The sequence below is a fragment of the Bubalus bubalis genome, chromosome 1 (assembly GCF_019923935.1).
Source record: "Bubalus bubalis isolate 160015118507 breed Murrah chromosome 1, NDDB_SH_1, whole genome shotgun sequence".
In the NCBI taxonomy this organism is placed as follows: domain Eukaryota; kingdom Metazoa; phylum Chordata; class Mammalia; order Artiodactyla; family Bovidae; genus Bubalus; species Bubalus bubalis.
This window is the reverse complement of record NC_059157.1, coordinates 198,911,541-198,932,115: the sequence shown is the minus strand read 5'-3', so window position 1 is coordinate 198,932,115 and position 20,575 is coordinate 198,911,541. Positions and strand designations below refer to the sequence as shown.

General features: G+C 46.4%; 1 protein-coding gene across 10 annotated transcripts in view; it reads left to right on the top strand.

Annotated features, from left to right (window-relative positions):
* Positions 1–20,575, top strand: part of TBC1D5 (TBC1 domain family member 5) — a 586,162-nt gene that overhangs the window by 528,802 nt on the left and 36,785 nt on the right. For all 10 annotated transcript variants that reach the window (XM_025287205.3, XM_025287148.3, XM_044938556.2 and 7 more), the window contains one exon: positions 3,325–3,488. In XM_025287205.3, coding sequence (XP_025142990.3) covers positions 3,325–3,488 — 164 coding nt within the window. The remainder of the gene's footprint in view (positions 1–3,324; positions 3,489–20,575) is intronic.

Genomic DNA, 20,575 nt, shown 5'->3' with positions numbered 1-20,575 from the left:
TAGCTCACCAGGCTCCTCTGGAGTGGGTTGCCATGCCCTTCTCCAGGGGATCTTCAGGACCCAGGGATTGAACGCAGGTCTCCTGCATTGTGAGCAGATTCTTTATCTCTATCATTTGAGCTTTCTGGGAAGCCCATGTTAAAACCCTAGGAGAAAGCAATTTGGAACTGTTTATCTAAATTGGAATGTACATGCCATTAGACATAGCAGTTTTACATATATAAATTTATCTTACAGAAATAATTAACTCTATCTAAAGATGCACCTCTCTAGAGTGTTGTCATTTTGTTTGCAAAGGTGGAAAATTAGAAAACGCTAAGTATTTAGGAACACTACGAATTTTTTCTCTTCACATTCCTTAAAAAGGGTAAGGCTGATTTTTATACAAATCAAAGGTAAATTTTTATGACCAAGTAAGTCCAAAAAGTAAGTTACAGAGGAGTGGACTTTTGGAATAATGGAAGAAGGACCTCTGAAAAATCTGTTTCTCCACAAATAAGACAGCAGTAACAGCAGAAACGCCAAAGGCAACTTGTTCCGAACTCTAACAGTTAAAGGGCTGAGTCAATGTGAGGAGCATCTATTCAAGAAAAAAAATGGCTCAACTCAGTAATAATAGCATGCTTTGTACCATTTTAACTTTCCCTGTTTCCACCCAGATCTGCCATAGCCTTTGTTGACCAGCAGCCTTGCAACCACTGGGGAAAAAGAAGGAATCTAGAATACCCCAAAAGTCCCATCCGCAGTAAATGGTCACTAGTTCCAGCAGCTCCCGCAAAAAAATCTGGTTCTTAGGGCTTGTCTTTATTTGGCTTTGATCAGATCTCACTTAGAGAGAAACCCTATCCACAGAACATCCATCAGAAATAGTCAGTGGTCCTTACTGAACATCACAGCTGCCCAAGGCAGAAATGGTGCAAACCCGAAACTGACCAGAAGCTTAACAGGCAAACCTGTTAAGAGGCTAGCAAGAGACCCAGAAGGGAAATCTAAAGAATGGGGTGTCCACTGAGGGTGTGGAAAGCGCCAGGATGTTCCTAGGAACTTAGAAGGCCACACACATGCAGGACTGTGCACAAGCCCAGGGATGACCTAAGAAACTCAGTCTGTCAGATGAACTTGAGTCTCTGCATAGACAAGAAAGAAGACTGGGTGTGGACCGCAAACTGCCTGAACACAGGCACAGAGCTCCCGGCAGGGGCTCAGATGCTGGTTCAAGGAGTTTAAGGAAAGGGAATTCCTGCCCCTTACTTGACCACTTAGCTAACCGAGCAAAGACTTCAGGGGCACACAAAGCGAGGAATATAGACTTTACAGAACTAGTTTAGGGAAGTCACTAAAAAAAAAAAAAAAAAAAAAACTGACAAGAAAACAAATCTGGACATTGAGATGGGAGGCACTCAGCTCATCACCATCTAACGTTAGAGCACTTGCAGTTACACTTGATCCCTGCCTTCCTCTCATACCCTTGATGGATCTGTCAGTAAATCTAGTCAGCTTTGTGTAGAATCTGACCACTTCTCACCACCAAGCTACGATCAGTTGGCTGACTTGGATTTTTGCAGTGGCAAAATTGTTCCCTGCCCCCCCTTTTTTGTTTTTTTGGCTCTTTCCCACCCCTAAACTGTTCCCAACGCACCTGTCAGAGGGATCCTTTGAAAATTAAGTCAAGTCATGTCACGCCCCTGCCCAAGTCCTCTAGCTGCTTCCACTGGCTTCCCTTCTCAGAGTAAGAGTCATCAAAACTCTACAGATCCCCCACTGCCGGATGCCCTGCTGGCTCCTAGACTTCAGCCCGCTCCCCCAGGCTTAGCTTTAGCCACACTGGCTACTCTGCTGATCCTCCAAACCACTGGGGCCTGCTTGGGGCCTTGGCACCTGCTGGCCCTCATATTATCTGCAAAGCTGGTATTTTCCCTTCTCTGAGTTTTTGCCCAAATGTCCTGCACCTCAGATCTCAGTGATGCCTTTCCTGACCATCCTGCTGCAAACTCCACACCTTCGTCAGACACTCTAAATCCCCTTTTCTGCTTTATTTGTGCCCATCATGTTTTCTGCCATATGATGCCATGTAAAATCGTACATATGTTTTGAATGTATATGTCTGTCTCCCCTCACTAGAAACTGAGCACCTTGGGGAGTGGGATTTCTGCCGGTTTAGTTCCTACTGTGTCTCTGTGCCCCTGTGTGCCTGGTGCTCATCATTAGGCCCTCGGTTACTGTGGGTGAATGAACGAATGAAGGAGTGAGTGCGTGCCGGGCACTGTGCCAGGCCCGTAAGTCCCCGTCACAGCCTTCCTGAAGTGTCCCCGTGAGGCCCACGAGCCCTGCGTGGCTCTGGTTGCACTTGTCCTCTGCGCCCAGCAGGACTTTCTGGGCCCGTGCTCCTGTCTGGGAGCCTCTCTGCCCCGGAGCCTATGGGGAAGGCCCTGCGAGAGCCACAGATGCTGTACTGCCACGTGGGGACCAGTCTGGACATGGACGGCCGTGTGAGCCCACACCCTGCCCCCTCTCCAGATGCTTCTCCTTTGGGTTGGGGGTAGCAGTGTCCCTGTTTTGCAATCAATGAAAATGAAAGAGGCTTTTAGAAAAACCAGTGGAGGATTTTTTTTTTTCAATTTATTAATAATATAATCGCCACATCATTGTTTCTGGCTTCTTCTTATTAAGAAGGGCTTAATAATAGAAGGGCTTCCCTGATAGCTGAGTTGGTAAAGAATCCCCCTGCAAAGCAGGAGACTCAAGATCCACTGGAGAAAGGATAGGCTACCCACTCCAGTATTCTTGGACTTCCCTGGTGGCTCAGCTGGTAAAGAATCCACCTGCAGGGCGGGAGACCTGGGTTCAATCCCTGGGTTGGGAAGATGCCCTGGAGAAGGGAAAGGCTACCCACTCCAGTATTCTGACCTGGAGAATTCCATGGCCTGTATAGTCCATGGGGTCGAAAAGAGTCAGACACGACTGAGTGACTTTCACTTTCACTTTCTATTATTAAGGGTGAGAACATTAGTAAGGGAGAATCCAGTCATTTAATCCATGATTTCTGAAATTGGATTTTTTTTTTCATTTTTTTAATATATGTACACACTCAGACCATTGTAGTATAAATAATTTATAGAAAACTCTAGCAGTCCTTCATTGTTTTAAAAAATGGACAGCTATTCTGATACATAAAAATGCATGCATCTTAATACTCCATGGAGTCATTATGTTGATGGTGTGCATAAAGAAGCATCATAATATTGATCATTTATTACAAGCAGTAAATTCAGTAGCAGTGAAAGCGTCTGGTGTTTCATTATTGCTACTGAATTTTTCTTCTAGGACAAAGTTCTAAAAACATCAGTTCCTCTCCGAGCATTGAGAGTTTGCCTGGAGGGAGAGAGTTCACTGGCTCCCCACCTTCATCTGCTGCTAAGAAGGATTCCTTTTTCAGCAACATCTCCCGATCGCGCTCACACAGCAAAACTATGGGCAGGAAAGAATCTGTGAGTATTTTAAGGACAGTTTTCTTTTTATTCTTCATTTTCCTCTAAAATGCCTCATTTGTGAAAGCCTCTTAATGCCTAGTTTTATAAACTTCTTAAAATCATTATGGACTAAAATGAAATATTTCATCAAAAATATTTTGATTATTATAATTTAGTAATATTTTAAGGCTGTCGTCTGTATTATACTGGGTTGGGGACAAGGTGATGTAGTAGCAATTTAAAGTAAGATGAATCCTAAATTTTCATTCTTTTCTCCTTTTTTGTCAAAGCCTGTGTTGTCTTCTAAAATATAACGATTATCATTATAACAAACCATAGAGTAAGATACTTTAAACAGACCAAACTGTTTATGTTGTGTTGATAGCCACCAATGCCATTTGTATACATTACTCAAAAGCATATAGCTAGTGCCTATCAACGACTTAAAAAAAAAATCTGGTTTCTAAAAAAATTTAAGTCACCTTCACAAGAACTAAAATATTTATCACATTTTATAGCTAATTCAACATGATATTCTAATATGAAGAATTCCACTACCCACTGGAAGAGGATGTAAATGTGAGGCCTTACAGAAAGGGGTCTGGATGTGGCTGAAAGGGTGCTGAGATGGTAGAGTAAGGCCGCTGAGATGGGGGCTGTAAAACGTCTGAGGGACGATTACTCATGGCTCACAGACACGGTAACAGTGTGGTGTCTCTCCGTGTGACTGAGGGACGCGCAGCTTCCTAGGGCCTCGGCCGCCTCGTCTGCAGTTTGAACAGCATCCTTTGCGCTCTGAAGGGGAGACGTCACCGCACACTCACAGGGGGTGCTTCTCTGATGGGCACAAGAGCGGCATGGAACTTTCATTTGACGGTGGCAGCTTTAATGCAAGCAGTTAGCTCTGCTCCCTCCTAAACTCCACTCCAAGACAGTTAAAGTCATTAGAGATAAACCCTCTAGGAATAAGAAACAGTAGAGAAAGCAACAGCAACAAGATTTTGTTACTTGGAAAGCAGATGTTAAGTGGAAGCTAATACAGCAGCCTAAGAAAGCTGAATGCTAAGGCAACAGTAGGGAAAAACCAACAAGCATCTTGAGTGAGATGGTAAAACCCTCTAGAAGCTCAGGAACAGTGGGAACTTAGGAGCAGAGTGAAGGCGGAGCTGAAGACATGTTATGGTTTAGTCACTCAGTTGTGTCTGACCCCATGAACCGCAGCACGCCAGGCCTCCCTGTCCATCACCAACTCCCAGAGTTCACTCAGACTCACGTCCATCGAGTCAGTGATGCCATGCAGCCATCTCATCCTCTGTCGTCCCCTTATTCTCCTGTCTTCAATCTTTCCCAGCATCAGGGTCTTTTCCGCTGAGTTGGCTCTTCTCATCCGACGGCCAGAGTATTGGAGCATCAGCTTTAGCATCAGCCTTTCCAGTGCATATTCAGGGTTGATCTCCTTTAGGATTGACTGGTTGGTTCTCCTTACTCTCCAAGGGACTCTCAAGAGTCTTCTACAACTCCACAGTTCAAAAGAATCAGTTCTTCTGCATTCAGCTGCCCTTACGGTCCTGCTCTCATACCCATACACGAACACTGGAAAAACCATAGCTTTGGCTATGGGGACCTTTGTCAGCAAAGTAATGTCTCTGGTTTTTAATATGCTGTCTAGGTTGGTCATAACTTTTCTTCCAAAGAGCAAGTGTCTTTTAATTTTCGTGGCTGCAGTCACCATCTGCAGTGATTTTGGAGCCCAGAAAGTAAAGTCTGTCACTGTTTCAGCATCTATTTTCCATGAAGTGGTGGGACCAGATGCCATGATCTGCATTTTTAGAATGTTGAGTTTTAAGCCAGCTCTTTCACTCTCCTGATTCACCTTCATCAAGAAGCTCTTTAGTTCCTCTTTGCTTTCTGTCATAAGGGTGGTATCATCTGCATATCTGAGGTTATTGATATTTCTCCTGGCAATCTCGATTCCAGCTTGTGCTTCATCCAGTCCAGCATTTCTCATGATGTACTCTGCATAGAAGTTAAATTAGCAGGGTGACAATATCAGCCTTGATGTACTCCTTTCCTGCTTCTGAACCAGTCTGTTTTTCCATGTCTGGTTCTAACTCGTGCTTTTTGACCTGCATACAGGTTTCTCAGGAGACAGGTAAGGTGGTCTGGTATTCCCATCTCTTTAAGAATTTTCCACAGTTTGTTTTGATCCATACAGTCAAAGGCTTTAATTAGCATAGTCAGTGAAGGCAGAAGTAGATGTTTTTCTGGAATTCCCTTACTTTTTCTGTGTTCCAGCAAATGTTAGCAATTTGATCTCTCATTCCTTTGCCTTTCTAAATCTAGCTTGTACATCTGGAAATTCTTGGTTCATGTACTGTGAAGCCTAGCTTGAAGAATTTTGAGCATTACCTTATAAATGAAAGAAAACCTCATACCTGCCAGAGATGCTTGGAGGGCACAAACAGAACCTTGTGCGTGCCCAGACCCAGGAAAGGAGCTGTGGGAGCCTCAGGAGCCTGAGGCAGGCCCACCTGTGAGTGGGGGGGGGATCCCTGCGTAGGCGTGACCAGCCACGGCCCTCTCACAGGCACAGGGGCTCCGCAGCCGCCGTCCTGGGAGGTGCAGCTCGTGGTGTGAGTCATCCTGGAGGAGGCCACCATAGCCCGCTATAGAGCTGCCGGAGCTCTGGGGACAAAGAGATATCCCACAGCCACAGAGAATCGGGGAAAAAGAAAGATTTCCAACAAAGGATCGGGAATCAAAATTACTACAGATTTTGCCTTGCAACACCAGAAGTAAGGCAGTGGAGGAATTCCTTCAAAGTTCTGAGACAAAGTTGCTTCCAACCTAGAATCAGTCCCCCAAGAAGCTGATTAAGTGTGAGGGTAGAATACAGCGACTTTCAGACAAGCAAAATCAAACAAGTGTATTCCCGTGCACCCATTCTCAGAATCCCCTGGAGGACATGCCCCACAAAAGGAGGACAGAGAACACTCGAGAACCAGGGGCAGAGCTTCTGACAGGCACCAAGGACAGAGAACACTCGAGAGCAGGGCAGAGCGTCTGACAGACACCGAGGACAGAGGACACTCGAGAACCAGGGGTAGAGCGTCTGACAGGCACCAGGGACAGAAAACACTGGAGAACCAGGGGTAGAGCGTCTGACAGTCACCAAGGACAGAGGACACTCGAGAACCAGGGGTAGAGCGTCTGACAGGCACCATGGACAGAAAACACTCGAGAACCAGGGGCAGAGCGTCTGACAGGCACTGAGGACAGAGAACACTCGAGAGCAGGGCAGAACGTCTGACAGACACCAAGGACAGAGAACACTCGAGAGCAGGGCAGAGCGTCTGACAGACACCAAGGACAGAGGACACTCGAGAACCAGGGGCAGAGCGTCTGACAGGCACCGAGGACGGAGAACACTCGAGAGCAGGGCAGAGCGTCTGACAGGCACCGAGGACAGAGAACACTCGAGAACCAGGGGCAGAGCGTCTGACAGGCACCGAGAACGGAGAACACTCGAGAGCAGGGCAGAGCGCCTGACGGAACTCTCCAGAAGGGCGATGCAGGGAGTCCTCAGCGTGTGTGGAGCACACTGGGCAGCAGATCCGAAGAGCAGCTGCCAGCCCGGATTGGAGCAAGTCAGAAGGTTCCAGAACGTTTTCTCTAAATAAGATGAAGTTGGAGGAATGACTAGTATGCTTGAACAAATTTAGAAATTTGCACAGCTAAGGTGAGTTTTAAGTTTGAATTTGGGATTCTCCAGGCAAGAACACTGGAGTGGGTTGCCATTTCCTTCCCAATGCATGAAAGTGAAAAGTGAAAGTGAAGTCGCTCAGTCGTGTCCGACTCTTCGCAACCTCATGGACTGCAGCCCACCAGGCTCCGCCATCCGTGGGATTTTCCAGGCAAGAGTACTGGAGTGGGGTGCCATCGCCATCTCCGTTATAAAAATGAAACCATTGAAATCCAGGACAATGGTAACTCCAAAGAAAAACCAAGAGTGTACAGGAAAAGACAGAAAGGTATTGATGAACCCTGTCACTCAGGCCAGGAGCTTCTATGCACCCTGCCATGTAGGTGTTGATGGCTATCACGATCAAGTCCCAGGAGAAGGTGGGTGGGACCTTTGCCTGGGAAGGCGGGGGTGGTGGTCAGAGCTGCGTCTCCATCTTCCAGCTTGGAAATCAGTGAGTAGTCAGTCCTCTCTAGAAAAATCAGGACGTGGCAACATAAGCTAGAGAGGGAAAAAACTGAAAAGAATTGCAAGTGGTTGCTCTCAGAGAGCAGGAAGTGGAGGGTGGGGCTGTGTGAACTATTTTTCATAACAAGCCTTGTAGAGCCATTTGAGTCTTCAAAGTGTTACATATGTAGCTTAGATTAAAAACGATAAAAATTGCAACAAAAATAGAATGTTTTGGCATAATAGATTAGAAGAGGAGCTGTCTGCCTGCACAAAGAGCATGTCTCTGAAGAGCGGGGGTGAGGACTCAGAAGTGAGGAGGCATATGGAGACGTGTTGGATCTGCGTTCCGTCCTGTTCTGGTTGCATATGGGTTAGGCTGCAATACCAATTAATGACTTTTCCTTTATGGTGCGGCTGTAACTTAAAACTGAGAAGTTGAGCAAAAATAGAGACAGAGTAAGTCTAGCTCTCTGCAGAGATCTGCTGTGAACCCAGAAACAGAATGCCGCCTTTATTATTCAAAATGTAATGTCTTTCTTAACTTGTTGGAGGGGTGGACAAATTTTCAAGAGAAAGCCCATCATTTTCCAAGTAAAAGGTTATAATTTTAGGAAATAATGACTGTAGTCCGAGCTCTCTAATCCAGCTGTGCCCACTGTAGGCACCAGCCAGGACTGCACGGTGTGATCTGTCTGCCCTCGGCCCACTCTGTCCTGGGAGCTGGGGACGGCAGCGGCAGGCCTGTGGCTGCGAGCCCGTCCTCATCTTGCCTCCTGGCATGGTGAGCCGAGTTGCTTCTGGCCCGAGCACGGCTGGACACGTTCAGGTCCAGAGGTCACTCTCCCGGGGGAGCCGAGTGCTGCCGCCAGAGTGGCCCCAGTGACACTGGAGCTGTGATGAGACGCCTCCCATCCTTCGCTTTCATTTCCAGCCCCATGTGGTGTGATGCAGGGATGTTCCATGTCCTCAGAAAAGTTCAGAATAATTCTTCAGTAACATCATCATCCACCACCAGTTTCTCTCACAGCAAGTGGCCAGAAATTGAAGCAAAGACATCTGTTGCTTTGGGTCCCTGGAGCCGTAAACTGCATGATGCCTTTCAGATTTCAAGACTCAGTTGATCTCTTAAAGCGTCCCAGGGTTGATAAACTACTGATGTCAGCTAACAAAAGGCTGAAGTAGCAGTTGAAAACAGACATTAAAACAAAGGTGATCTAGTGGTAGCTGTCAACCTAGAGTGGTGAAATCTACTTATAGTGTTTGTAATCTAATCATTGAGAATCGATTTTTCTTCATCATCAGTATAAGCATGAGGTATTTTGAACAAGAATCATGTATTAGGTCATAGAACTTATTTCCTCTCATTACTGCCTTTTTATGTATTATAGAAAGACTTTTTGTAATCCATAGGCTACCTTCTTTAAATGTACTCCTGTTAAAACCTTTGGTCTGGTTGCATAATAAAAGAACACAAAACTCAGCTAAGTCTATAGAGAGGTAACAAATTAAGCTTTTTGCCATTTATTTATAAAAGACATTATTATAGTACTTTTCTGAAATGTGCACAAACCAGTAAGAAGTTTAAGAATTGACCTTACTTCTTTATCACTAGTAGTATATTCTGAAGGTTGGTGTTTATTCAGGGAAATGATTTTCCCTCTGCTTTGCTTCCTGGAAGTCTTTAGGTCACAATTCTATCCAAGTGATATAATTTTTCCTCAAGACTAAAAAAGCTCTGATTTTTTAGTCTTGAGGAAATTGGCAGTTTTGGTACTAAAGTTTTCATGCTTTATTTGGTGTGGTAATATAAATGCCATCCAATACTTAGTTTTGCAGAAACCTATTTTAGTCGGTCATTCATCCGACTGCTAAATAGATTTTTACTTGTTTTAGCACCATTAGTCATGTTCTATGATTGTTGCCAAGTTGTTTTCCAAGAATATCTTTGCTGAGGTTAAAGAATAGAGAATATAAGAAAGACTCTAAAATGGATTTGTGTAGGTGAAGAAGTTCTAATATGTAAGCACATTAGCCAATTAAATGATCTTTTCTAAATTCCTGATGAACTGCAAGACATTGTGCTGTGCTTTGTGATAATTACATACCAGTCTCCAAAGATCTAAACCGATAAATGGTTCAGAGTCCTCGCTAAACCACAGGAAATCAAAATTATCTGAGCTGAAAGTCCTGCATAAAAACGGGGTGTGTGATGAGCTATCTGCTGCCTGCGGGCTGACCGCACCACTGGGGGCCACGCTGTGCCTTGTGACCCCGCACGCATCCGTCATCGCCCTGCGGTAGTTTGAAGATATGCTTTTGTCATACTAATCGAATTTACTTTTATAATATTCATTGATCTCTTCTTTATCACCACAAAATAACAAAAAGCGTCAGATGAATGAAAACAGATTTGAAAGCAGGCTCATACTTCTGGAAGTACAGGTATCCTGAACATCACTGCTCTACCCCGGTCATGTTCTAGAAAGTGAGATTGAAGGCATACCCATACGACAGATATAAGAGCAGTCTCACTGAGGATGCTTACAGTGAAACTGGGGAGGGGAGAACACATTAGAAATCATAAAGTAAATAAAAATAAGATTCATCAGTGAGAGAGGCCTCAGGTGTGTCAGTACCGTGGAACAGTGAAGACAGCACGGAAGATGGGCTCAGGACAGACCACCACGGGCTTTGTTGGTCTAGACCAGCTTCACATGAGAGATTAGACTTGAACCACAGCCGCACATTCCTTCTTCCCCTACCTGCAGACCCCGTGACTTCCGAGGAGAGAAGGCGGTGGGGGCACAATGGACAGGCAGGCGGCTGTGTGCAGAGCTGCTCTCTCCTCCTCACCCCCTCTGACAGTGTAAGATGGTTGGGTCTGTGCCAAGTTGCTTTTGGTGAAAAGGAGAGGAAGTGCTGTCTCAGATGCAGAAATCCGCTGCTCGTTGTCTCAGATAGCAAGAGTCTCCAGAGAGGGAGGCCTGGTGTTGGAGGGCTCGGTCCTGGTCCCAGCAGCTCCCCACGCTGCCCCTCAGTGGATCGGCTGGTCCCCCGTCTGCCTCCGTCACTGTTCTCAGGAAGGCTGCCACCGAACCTGCCAGCTGCCCTGCCATCCCTAAGGCTCACTCAGAGAAGTCTGTTTGCAAGTTCTGCAGCAGGCTCTCCCTCCCACCTCAGTGGCTGCCAGAGTTCAATCCCAGGCCCACTCTGGTTTTTGTTTTTTTAAAACTGTTTTGTACTGGGGTATAGCCGATTACCAGTTCTGTGATAATTTCAGATGAACAGGGAAGGGGTTCAGCCGTACGTATACCTGTACCCCTTCTTCCCTGAACTCCCCTCCTATCCCAGCTGCCGTGTAGTGTTGCGCAGAGTCCAAGTGCTGCACACTAGGACCCTGTGGTCATCCATTTGGAATGTAGCAATAAGTTCATTTGTATCGTTTCCTATTAGATTCCACATATAAGGGATGTCATATGACAGTTCTCCTTCTCTGTCTGACTCACTTTACTCAACATGACATTTGATAGGCCCATCCATGTTGCTGCAAATGGCATTATTTTATCCTTTTTAATGGCTCAGTAATACTCCATTGTGTATATATGTACTGCAGATTCTTAACCCATTCCTTAAGCCAGTCAGCATGGGGAAAGGATTAGAGAAGCCCCTGGCAGTGTGGAAAGGCGGTGGAGATGGGTGCCCAGACACTGTTGATGAATGCATTACCCAATTGCCAAAATGGTTTATCGACTCCTTCCCTAGCACTGCCGGTTGTCATATCAGATCAGATCAGATCAGTCGCTCAGTCATGTCCGACTCTGCGACCCCACGAATCGCAGCACGCCAGGCCTCCCTGTCCATCACCAGCTCCCGGAGTTCATTCAGACTCACATGACCACATGACCACAGGAAAAACCATAGCCTTGACTAGACGAACCTTTGTTGCCAAAGTAATATCTCTGCTTTTCAATATGCTATCTAGGTTGGTCATAACTTTCCTTCCAAGGAGTAAGCGTCTTTTAATTTCATGGCTGCAGTCACCATCTGAAGTGATTTTGGAGCCCAGAAAAATAAAGTCTGACACTGTTTCCACTGTTTCCCCATCTATTTCCCATGAAGTGGTGGGACCGGATGCCATGATCTTCGTTTTCTGAATGTTGAGCTTTAAGCCAACTTTTTCACTCTCCAATTTCACTTTCATCAAGAGGCTTTTGAGTTCCTCTTCACTTTCTGCCATAAGGGTGATGTCATCTGCATATCTGAGGTTATTGATATTTCTCCCGGCAATCTTGATTCCAGCTTGTGTTTCTTCCAGTCCAGGGTTTCTCATGATGTACTCTGCATATAAGTTAAATAAACAGGGTGACAATATACAGCCTTGACGAACTCCTTTTCCTATTTGGAACTAGTCTGTTGTTCCATGTCCAGTTCTAACTGTTGCTTCCTGACCTGCATACATATTTCTCAAGGGGCAGATCAGGTGGTCTGGTATTCCCATCTCTTTCAGAATTTTCCACAGTTTATTGTGATCCACACAGTCAAAGGCTTTGGCATAGTCAATAAAGCAGAAGTAGATGTTTTTCTGGAACTCTCTTGCTTTTTCCATGATCCAGCGGATGGTGGCAATTTGATCTCTGGTTCCTCTGCCTTTTCTAAAACCAGCTTAAACATCAGGAAGTTCACGGTTCGCATATTGCTGAAGACTGACTTGGAGAATTTTGAGCATTACTTTACTAGCGTGTGAGATGAGTGCAATTGTGCGGTACTTTGAGCATTCTTTGGCATTGCCTTTCTTTGAGATTGGAATGAAAACTGACCTTTTCCAGTCCTGTGGCCACTGCTGAGTTTTCCAAATTTGCTGGCATATTGAGTGCAGCACTTTCACAGCATCTTCTTTCAGGATTTGAAATAGCTCAACTGGAATTCCATCACCTCCACTAGCTTTGTTTGTAGTGATGCTTTCTAAGGCCCACTTGACTTCACATTCCAGGATGTCTGGCTCTAGGTCAGTGATCACACCATCGTGATTATCTGGGTCGTGAAGATCTTTTTTGTATAGTTCTTCTGTGTATTCTTGCCACTTCTTCTTAATATCTTCTGCTTCTGCTAGGTCCATACCATTTCTGTCCTTTATCGAGCCCATCTTTGCATGAAATGTTCCTTTGGTATCTCTGATTTTCTTGAAGAGATCCCTAGTCTTTCCCATTCTGTTGTTTTCCTCTATTTCTTTGCATTGATCGCTGAAGAAGGCTTTCTTATCTCTTCTTGCTATTCTTTGGAACTCTGCATTCAGATGTTTATATCTTTCCTTTTCTCCTTTGCTTTTTGCTTCTCTTCTTTTCACAGCTATTTGTAAGGCCTCCCCAGACAACCATTTTGCTTTTTTGCATTTCCTTTCCATGGGAATAGTCTTGATCCCTGTCTCCTGTACAATGTCACGAACCTCAGTCCATAGTTCATCAGGCACTCTATCTATCAGATCTAGGCCCTTAAATCTATTTCTCACTTCCACTGTATAATCATAAGGGATTTGATTTAGGTCATAACCTGAATGGTCTAGTGGTTTTCCCTACTTTCTTCAATTTAAGTCTGAATTTGGCAATAAGGAGTTCATGGTCTGAGCCACAGTCAGCTCCTGGTCTTGTTTTTGTTGACTGTATAGAGCTTCTCCATCTTTGGCTGCAAAGAATATAATCAGTCTGATTTTGGTGTTGACCATCTGGTGATGTCCATGTATAGAGTCTTCTCTTGTGTTGTTGGAAGAGGGTGTTTGTTATGACCAGTGCATTTTCTTGGCAAAACTCTATCAGTCTTTGCCGTGCTTCATTCCATATTCCAAGGCCAAATTTGCCTGTTACTCCAGGTGTTTCTTGACTTCCTACATTTGCATTCCAGTCCCCTATAATGAAAAGGACATCTTTTTTGGGTGTTAGTTCTAAAAGGTCTTGTAGGTCTTCATAGAACCGTTCAACTTCAGCTTCTTCAGTGTTACTGGTTGGGGCATAGACCTGGATTACAGTGATATTGAATGGTTTGCCTTGGAAACTAACAGAGATCATTCTGTTGTTTTTGAGATTGCATCCAAGTACTGCATTTTGGACTCTTTTGTTGACCATTATGGCTACTCCATTTCTTCTGAGGGATTCCTGCCCACAGTAGTAGATATAATGGTCATCTGAGTTAAATTCACCCATTCCAGTCCATTTCAGTTCGCTGATTCCTAGAATGCCGACATTCACTCTTGCCATCTCTTGTTTGACCACTTCCAATTTGCCTTGATTCATAGACCTGACATTCCAGGTTCCTATGCAATATTGCTCTTTACAGCATCGGACCTTGCTTCTATCACCAGTCACATCCACAACTGGGTATTGTTTTTGCTTTGGCTCCATCCCTTCATTCTTTCTGGAGTTAGTTCTCCACTGATCTCCAGTAGCATATTGGGCACCTACTGACCTGGGGAGTTTCTCTTTCAGTGTCCTATCGTTTTGCCTCTTCATCCTGTTCATGGGGTTCTCAAGGCGAGAATACTGAAGTGGTCTGCCATTCCCTTCCCCAGTGGGCCACATTCAGTGCTGTTTTAATTGTGGGTTTTTAGGCAGCCTGAGTTGGGCTGGTAATTGGAAGACAGAGATTGAGCAGTGACCCTCCCAGTAGTCAGAGTTTTCCTAGTTACCTGATTTGCTCTTCAGTCAGTGAGTGTAATATATCTATCTTCCCAAGAAGGTGTACTATGTGGACAGTACTGATCATGGATTTTTTTATGGCTTTCTGGATGGAATTGAAAACTGGCATCTAGAGTGTATCTAATTATCAGGGTTTTTTTTTTCAATTAATATGTCATTGTAATCTCTCATTATTTAATCAGTAAGACCAACCTAGATAGCATATTAAAAAGCAGAGGCATTACTTTGCCAACAAAGGTCCGTCTAGTCAAGGCTATGGTTTTTCCAGTGGTCATGTATGGATGTGAGAGTTGGACTGTGAAGAAAGCTGAGTGGCAAAGAATTGATGCTTTTGAACTGTGGTGTTGGAGAAGACTCTTGAGAGTCCCTTGGACTGCAAGGAGATCCAACCAGTCCATTCTAAAGGAGCTCAGTCCTGGGTGTTCTTTGGAAGGAATGATGCTAAAGCTGAAACTCCAGTACTTTGGCCACCTCATGCGAAGAGTTGACTCATTGGAAAAGACTCTGATGCTGGGAGGGATTGGGGGCGGGAGGAGAAGGGGACAACAGAGGATGAGATGGCTGGAAGGCATCACTGACTCAATGGACATGAGTTTGAGTGAACTCCGGGAGTTGGTGAGGGACAGGGAGGCCTGGTGTGCTGTGATTCATGGGGTCGCAAAGAGTCAAACACGACTGAGCGATTGAACTGAACTGAATACCAATAATAAATGAATTAAAGTACAATCCTATTTAAAATACATTCCCATTTAAGGTAGTTTATTGAAATGAACTTAAACATCAGTTTTTCTAGCTTCTTTTAAGTCTCAGAATAGAATCTTAATTTAAAGCCAAAACGAACTCATGTATTGGATCCATATTTAGTTTGTCATTTGATGCTATATAAAGCATGCTCATGTCGCAAGTCTTCCGCCAGTGTGTCTGCTCAGGGTCAGGGAAGATGGATCGTGCATCTTTGGAGGAGTGTCCCCTCCTCTATCTCCCATCTTTTTGCCTTACCCAGTCCACGGAAGTTTACTGCAAAGAAGCGTGAGCCTCGGAGGAAGTGTCCTAAAGAGCACTTTGTTGTCGACAGTCTAGATGCTGGCAGTGTACGTTTAACTTTAGTTAAACAGGTTTTATAACCAACTTTTCACATCTTTGTGCATCAATAAATTTATTTTTAACGAAAAACTCTGAGGAGCCTCTGAAAACAGAACCACAGGGAGTGGAATGCCGAGCCTTGACTTAATGCCCTTCTTAAGCTTTTCAAGAGGGCGCCCTTTGGGGGCAGATGAGACACTCGTCTCCTCATGCTGGGTCTTCTTCCTCCTTCATTTGTCTTCAGCCTCATAATCTCCATCAAGACCAGGATGCTGATCATCGCCCCGGAGGCAAAGACAATGGTTTGGGGAGAGCTCCAGTGAAGCAGTTAGAGATATTTAGAATCCTTGGCCAGAAATTCCTGTGGGTTTGAATTATCCTAAATTAAATGTGTCATTGACAACATTTGCTTCCTTCCGATGACCTTTCTTGAAACGTGACATTGATTTCCTCTTTTAATGCCACGTGGCCTTGGGTACAGGAATGTGTGCCCTACCGTCCACATGTGCATGGCGTGGAAGAAAGTGAGGGCTTCTCGCGGTCCTGGGCTGATGGCCGTCAGCCTGGGCCAGAGGCTGAACTGAGGGGGTCTTGGGTGGGCCTCTCTCCACCCTGACATCACCTAAGTCTCCTGCTCCTAGCATCTCATCTTTTATTTGAGAGACCTCGGTTTAACTTTTCCAGGAAGCTGTACTTATCATCCATTGGGCTCTGCTTCCAGAAGGGATGATTGTGCTCCTGTCGCAGGAATTCTAGGCCTGCTGAGCAAAGCGAGGGTCTGTCAGGTGGTCTTCCCCTTGCCGTGAAACCTTCAGGGCAAGTCACATGTTTTTGGTTATTCCTCATGAGTCAGCAAGAGCTGACTCATTGGAAAAGACCCTGATGCTGGGAAAGATTGGGGGCAGGAGGAGAAGGGGACGACAGAGGATGAGATGGTTGGATGGCATCACCGACTCAGTGGACATGAGTTTGAGTAAATTCCAGGAGTTGATGATAGGCAGGGAAGCCTGGTGTGCTGCAGTCCATGGGGTCACAGAGAGTCGGACAGGACTGAGCAACTGAATACCACCACCACCATGTCAGAGCTGTTATGCCCAGAGGCTGGACGCCTCTCCCCTGAGCCCTGCTGTCTCCCCCAAGTCTTCTGTTCCCAGGTGCCCACATGTCAGGCATTCGTGACTGGGGTGGGCACCAGGGAGCCTGTGCCTCTCGCAGGGGAGGGAGGAGCAGAGACGGGCGTTGCCCATGTAGCCCAGGCGCCGCTCCCAGAGCCCTGCTGAGGGCAGGGGGTGGCTCACCCACCCAGCAGTGGCCTGAGTTGGGGGCAGTTCATTTCTCTGCCTAGAGGGAGTACCCACTCACCAAGTCCCGTACCCAAAGGAGGTGACTTTTTTCCTAGTTAAGTTAAAAGCATGTTTTAGGTTAGAAAGGGCGTCCCTGGTAGCTCAGCTGGTAAAGAGTCTGCCTGCAGTGCAGGAGACCCCAGTTCAATTCCTGGGTCAAGAAGATCCCTTGAAGGAGGGATAGATTACCCACTCCTGTATTCTTCCCTGGTGGCTCAAGACAATAGAGTCCGTCTGCAAAGAGGGAGACCTGGGTTCGAACCCTGGGTTGGGAAGATCCCCTGGAGGAGGGCATGGCAGCCCACTCCAGTATTCTTGCCTGGAGAATCCCATGGACAGAAGAGCCTGGAGGCTATAGTCCATGGGGTCACACAGAGTCAGACCCGACTGAGCGACTAAGCGCAGCACAGCACGGTGCTGCTCACAGCATGGGTTAGTAAAGGCCCCCAAGAGAAGGTTATCAGTGTTGAAAAATTCAGCATCTTTGCATTTTGTGGCAGTGGTGATAAAAAATACAGATGGGATTGGGGAAACTTGCTAGCATTGGCACGGTAACTAATAAGATGAGGGAAGAAAAACGAAAACTCATTTGACCATAAAAATAATAATAAACATAATCTTACCCAGAGGGTTCACAGTTCATGCTTTATTAAGCCTCTTCATAAGCATGTCTATCATTACAAATGCATCTGAGTACTTTGTCATAACTTTGATTAGATTAATAAAATTCGCTCATATACACTTGACCTTCATCTGAGGTGTTTGCTTGTGAAGTGCAGTTGGTCACGAGCAAGCTTTTAAATACGTGAAAAATAGCAGCCACCAAGACCACTCTCAGTCAGGACATGACGATGTGGCTGAAGGATTTACACAGCCTCAACCACATGGATCTCCAGAGGATGGTATAACCCAGTTCCCACACTTCCTGTGTTTTTAAGATGATGGCAAACCCAGCCCTCCTTTCCCTAGAAATTGTCACCAACTTAATACAGTTCCGTCTATAGCTTTATCAATTCTAGTCAAACAGCATTTTCCAAAGTTACTTAAGTCAGTTGGTAGAAACTTGAAGAGCAGTATCTGAAAGCATGGTGATAATGAGCCATGAACTAGCTTTCCATTAAATTCTAAGAAGTAATGGGCTCCATTGGAAAGGGAGAGAAAAGAATGAAGAAACATGTTTCAACTGGAAAACTGGTTATGGAAGGGGCGTTCTTCCCTCACCCCTGCCGTTTGTTCTTGGACTAGACTGACTGCCGGCTTCGCTGGTTGTATCTCCCAACTGTGCTTTCACCGTTAACGTTCTTGCTGCTCTACTTGTATCTTGTCCTTCATCTAGAACACATTCCTTCCACACCTCATTCTGTGTCAGTTTCCCTTTGTGTGATTCTGTGTCGATTTACACTGGCATCCTTTCCTCTGCAGGAGGGCGGTTAGCTTCCCTGAGCTTGCAGACGTGGCCATCTATCGGGGATGCCCTGTGTCCCAGCCGTGCTCCCCTCGTTCATCTGAGGACCAGGGCCAGCTGGTCACGGGGGAGTGTCTGGCCTGGGCTGGTGGACTGGGTCTGCGTACTGCAGGACCATGGTTTCCTTCCTCCTGGAGTCTGCCCCCTGGTAGGTGAGGCTGGTCTAGAGCTTCCTGCAGGCTTCCAGGGGAGGGACCAGTGCCTGCCCACGCTGGGTGGAACTGGGTCCTAGCCTTCTGGGGGCAAGGCCTGCCGTGTTTAGGGGAGACTTGGGCAGGCAGCCTGTCTGCTGAAGGGCAGGGCCATGTCCCTGCCCTGGTGGTTATTTGGCCTGAGGGGTCCCGGCCCTGGAGCCTCCAGGCTGCAGGGTGAGGCCAGCCCTTGGTGCTCACCCCCTGAGCGAGACGTCAGCCTCCAACAGGAGTCCGTGAGAGGGAATACTCCCTGATGTGTCTGCCCCCCGCTTGTCTGTCCCCAGCAAAGTCACAGCTGCTGCCAGCCCCCGCCTCCTCCCCCAGGGACCCTCCAAGACGAGCAGCCAGGTCTGCCCCAGGCCCTTATGAGGTCGCTGCTCAGGTCCGGGATCTCTGTGGGCACCCTCCAAGAGCCAAGTCTGCTTCCCCAGCCCTGTGGAGCTCTTGCATTCAAGCCCCTCTGCCCTTCAGAGCCAAGGGCTCCGGGGGCGCCTCCTCCGGACGCTGGTCCGCAGGCTGGAGCCCAGCCTGGGACTCCGTGCACTCACTCCTCGGGGAGAGCTGCTGCAGTCTCACCCACTCCCGCGTCTGGGTCCCCCGCCCAGCTGATGCAGGCTTTGGTTGTACCTCAAGTGCCCCCTCCTGCCATCTTGACATGATTTCCCTCCTGCCGTCTTGTCATGGTTTCCTCTCTATGCCTTTGGATGTAGGGTATCTTTGTTGGTAGGTTCCAGTCTTTTTATTGATAATAGCTCAGCAGGTGGTTGTAATTTTGGTGTGCTCGTGACGGGAGGTGAGCTTGAGGTTCTCTTACTAAATAAACCCATTCTGACAACACCTTTTCCCCACAACAGTGCAGGCTCTCAGACTAGCATCTAGGATGGCTGACAGGTGACCCCCTACCCTCCGGGAGGCCCTCCTCTTGGAGGCCATCCACAGCTAGGACAGAATTGTCAACAAGGCCGTGAAAGCTTGCCGTGCGTGCCTGAGTTCCTTCACAGGTGCCCTCACTTATCTCAAGGATTCCACTAACAAGGCAGTGGAACGAGCTGGTAATCGATACCATTAACCTGTCCTGCATCCCACACACACACCCACCACCACACAGTCCAGAACCTGACCGAGGTCAGCCCAGAATGAACTGTGACATTGCTTCCCCTCAGGAGGTGCTCAGTCTAGACCAGACAGTCTCTGGGGCTGGAGCATGTCTGCATACTCCACACGCATGTCTTACCCATCCATCATCATGTAAAGACACATACTCTGTGAAACATTAAGAGCAATACTTTGGAAAATGAAATTGAAGAAAATAAGAATGAAACCAGCAAGTAACCACTAGATAATAATGCTAACATTTATACACGTTTTAAATTCATCTCTAGATAGCAAACTTCAGTATCATCCAGCTAGACTATTAATAGCTCTTTGCCGCCCAGGATGAATGGATGTTGAGTTTCTCTCAGTATCTATAATCAGTCACCCATCCGTAGGCTCTATTATGACTGAACTCCTTTTTTGATACCCTTGATGAAAGTCTCCAGATTAGGGTTGAAGGTTGGGTCAGTACAAGATTCTTTTTTTTTTTTTTCCCCAAATAAATGAGCGGGCCTAATTCTTTTTGCCAGGAACTGAGATTTAAATTTCTGAGATGGACTGATAAATGTAAAGACTGTTTCAGGGCCGGGCTTTGCATTTCATTCCAGTGAGGTGTCATTATTTAGGATGCTTTCAGTTGAATATAATGGAAATCCTGACTCAAACTGATCCAAATAGGAACAGGTTATTAGCTCAAATAAGTCCAAAGAACTTCTCATTCCTTGGCTATACCTGGAATCACCTGGAGAGCCTAAAAAGCACCAGGATCAGAAGTACTGAATCAGAATCTCTCCGGTGGGGCTTGGATCTTGGTAATTGTTAAAAGCTTCCCGGGCTGTTCAGATGTGCAGGCGAGGTTTGGGGCAGATGATGTCAAAACTCGTCGACGCCTTCCCAGGCCCGCATTCCCACCACGCTTTGTGCTGCCTTGCTCAGAGCAGGCCCTTCCTCCGTGCGGAAGCAGGGAGAGGAGAGAGGCCGTGTCTTCCGCAGCCCCGACTAGGGTTGGCCTCCCCTTCCAGGAGGCTTCTGGCTGCAAGGCTCCCG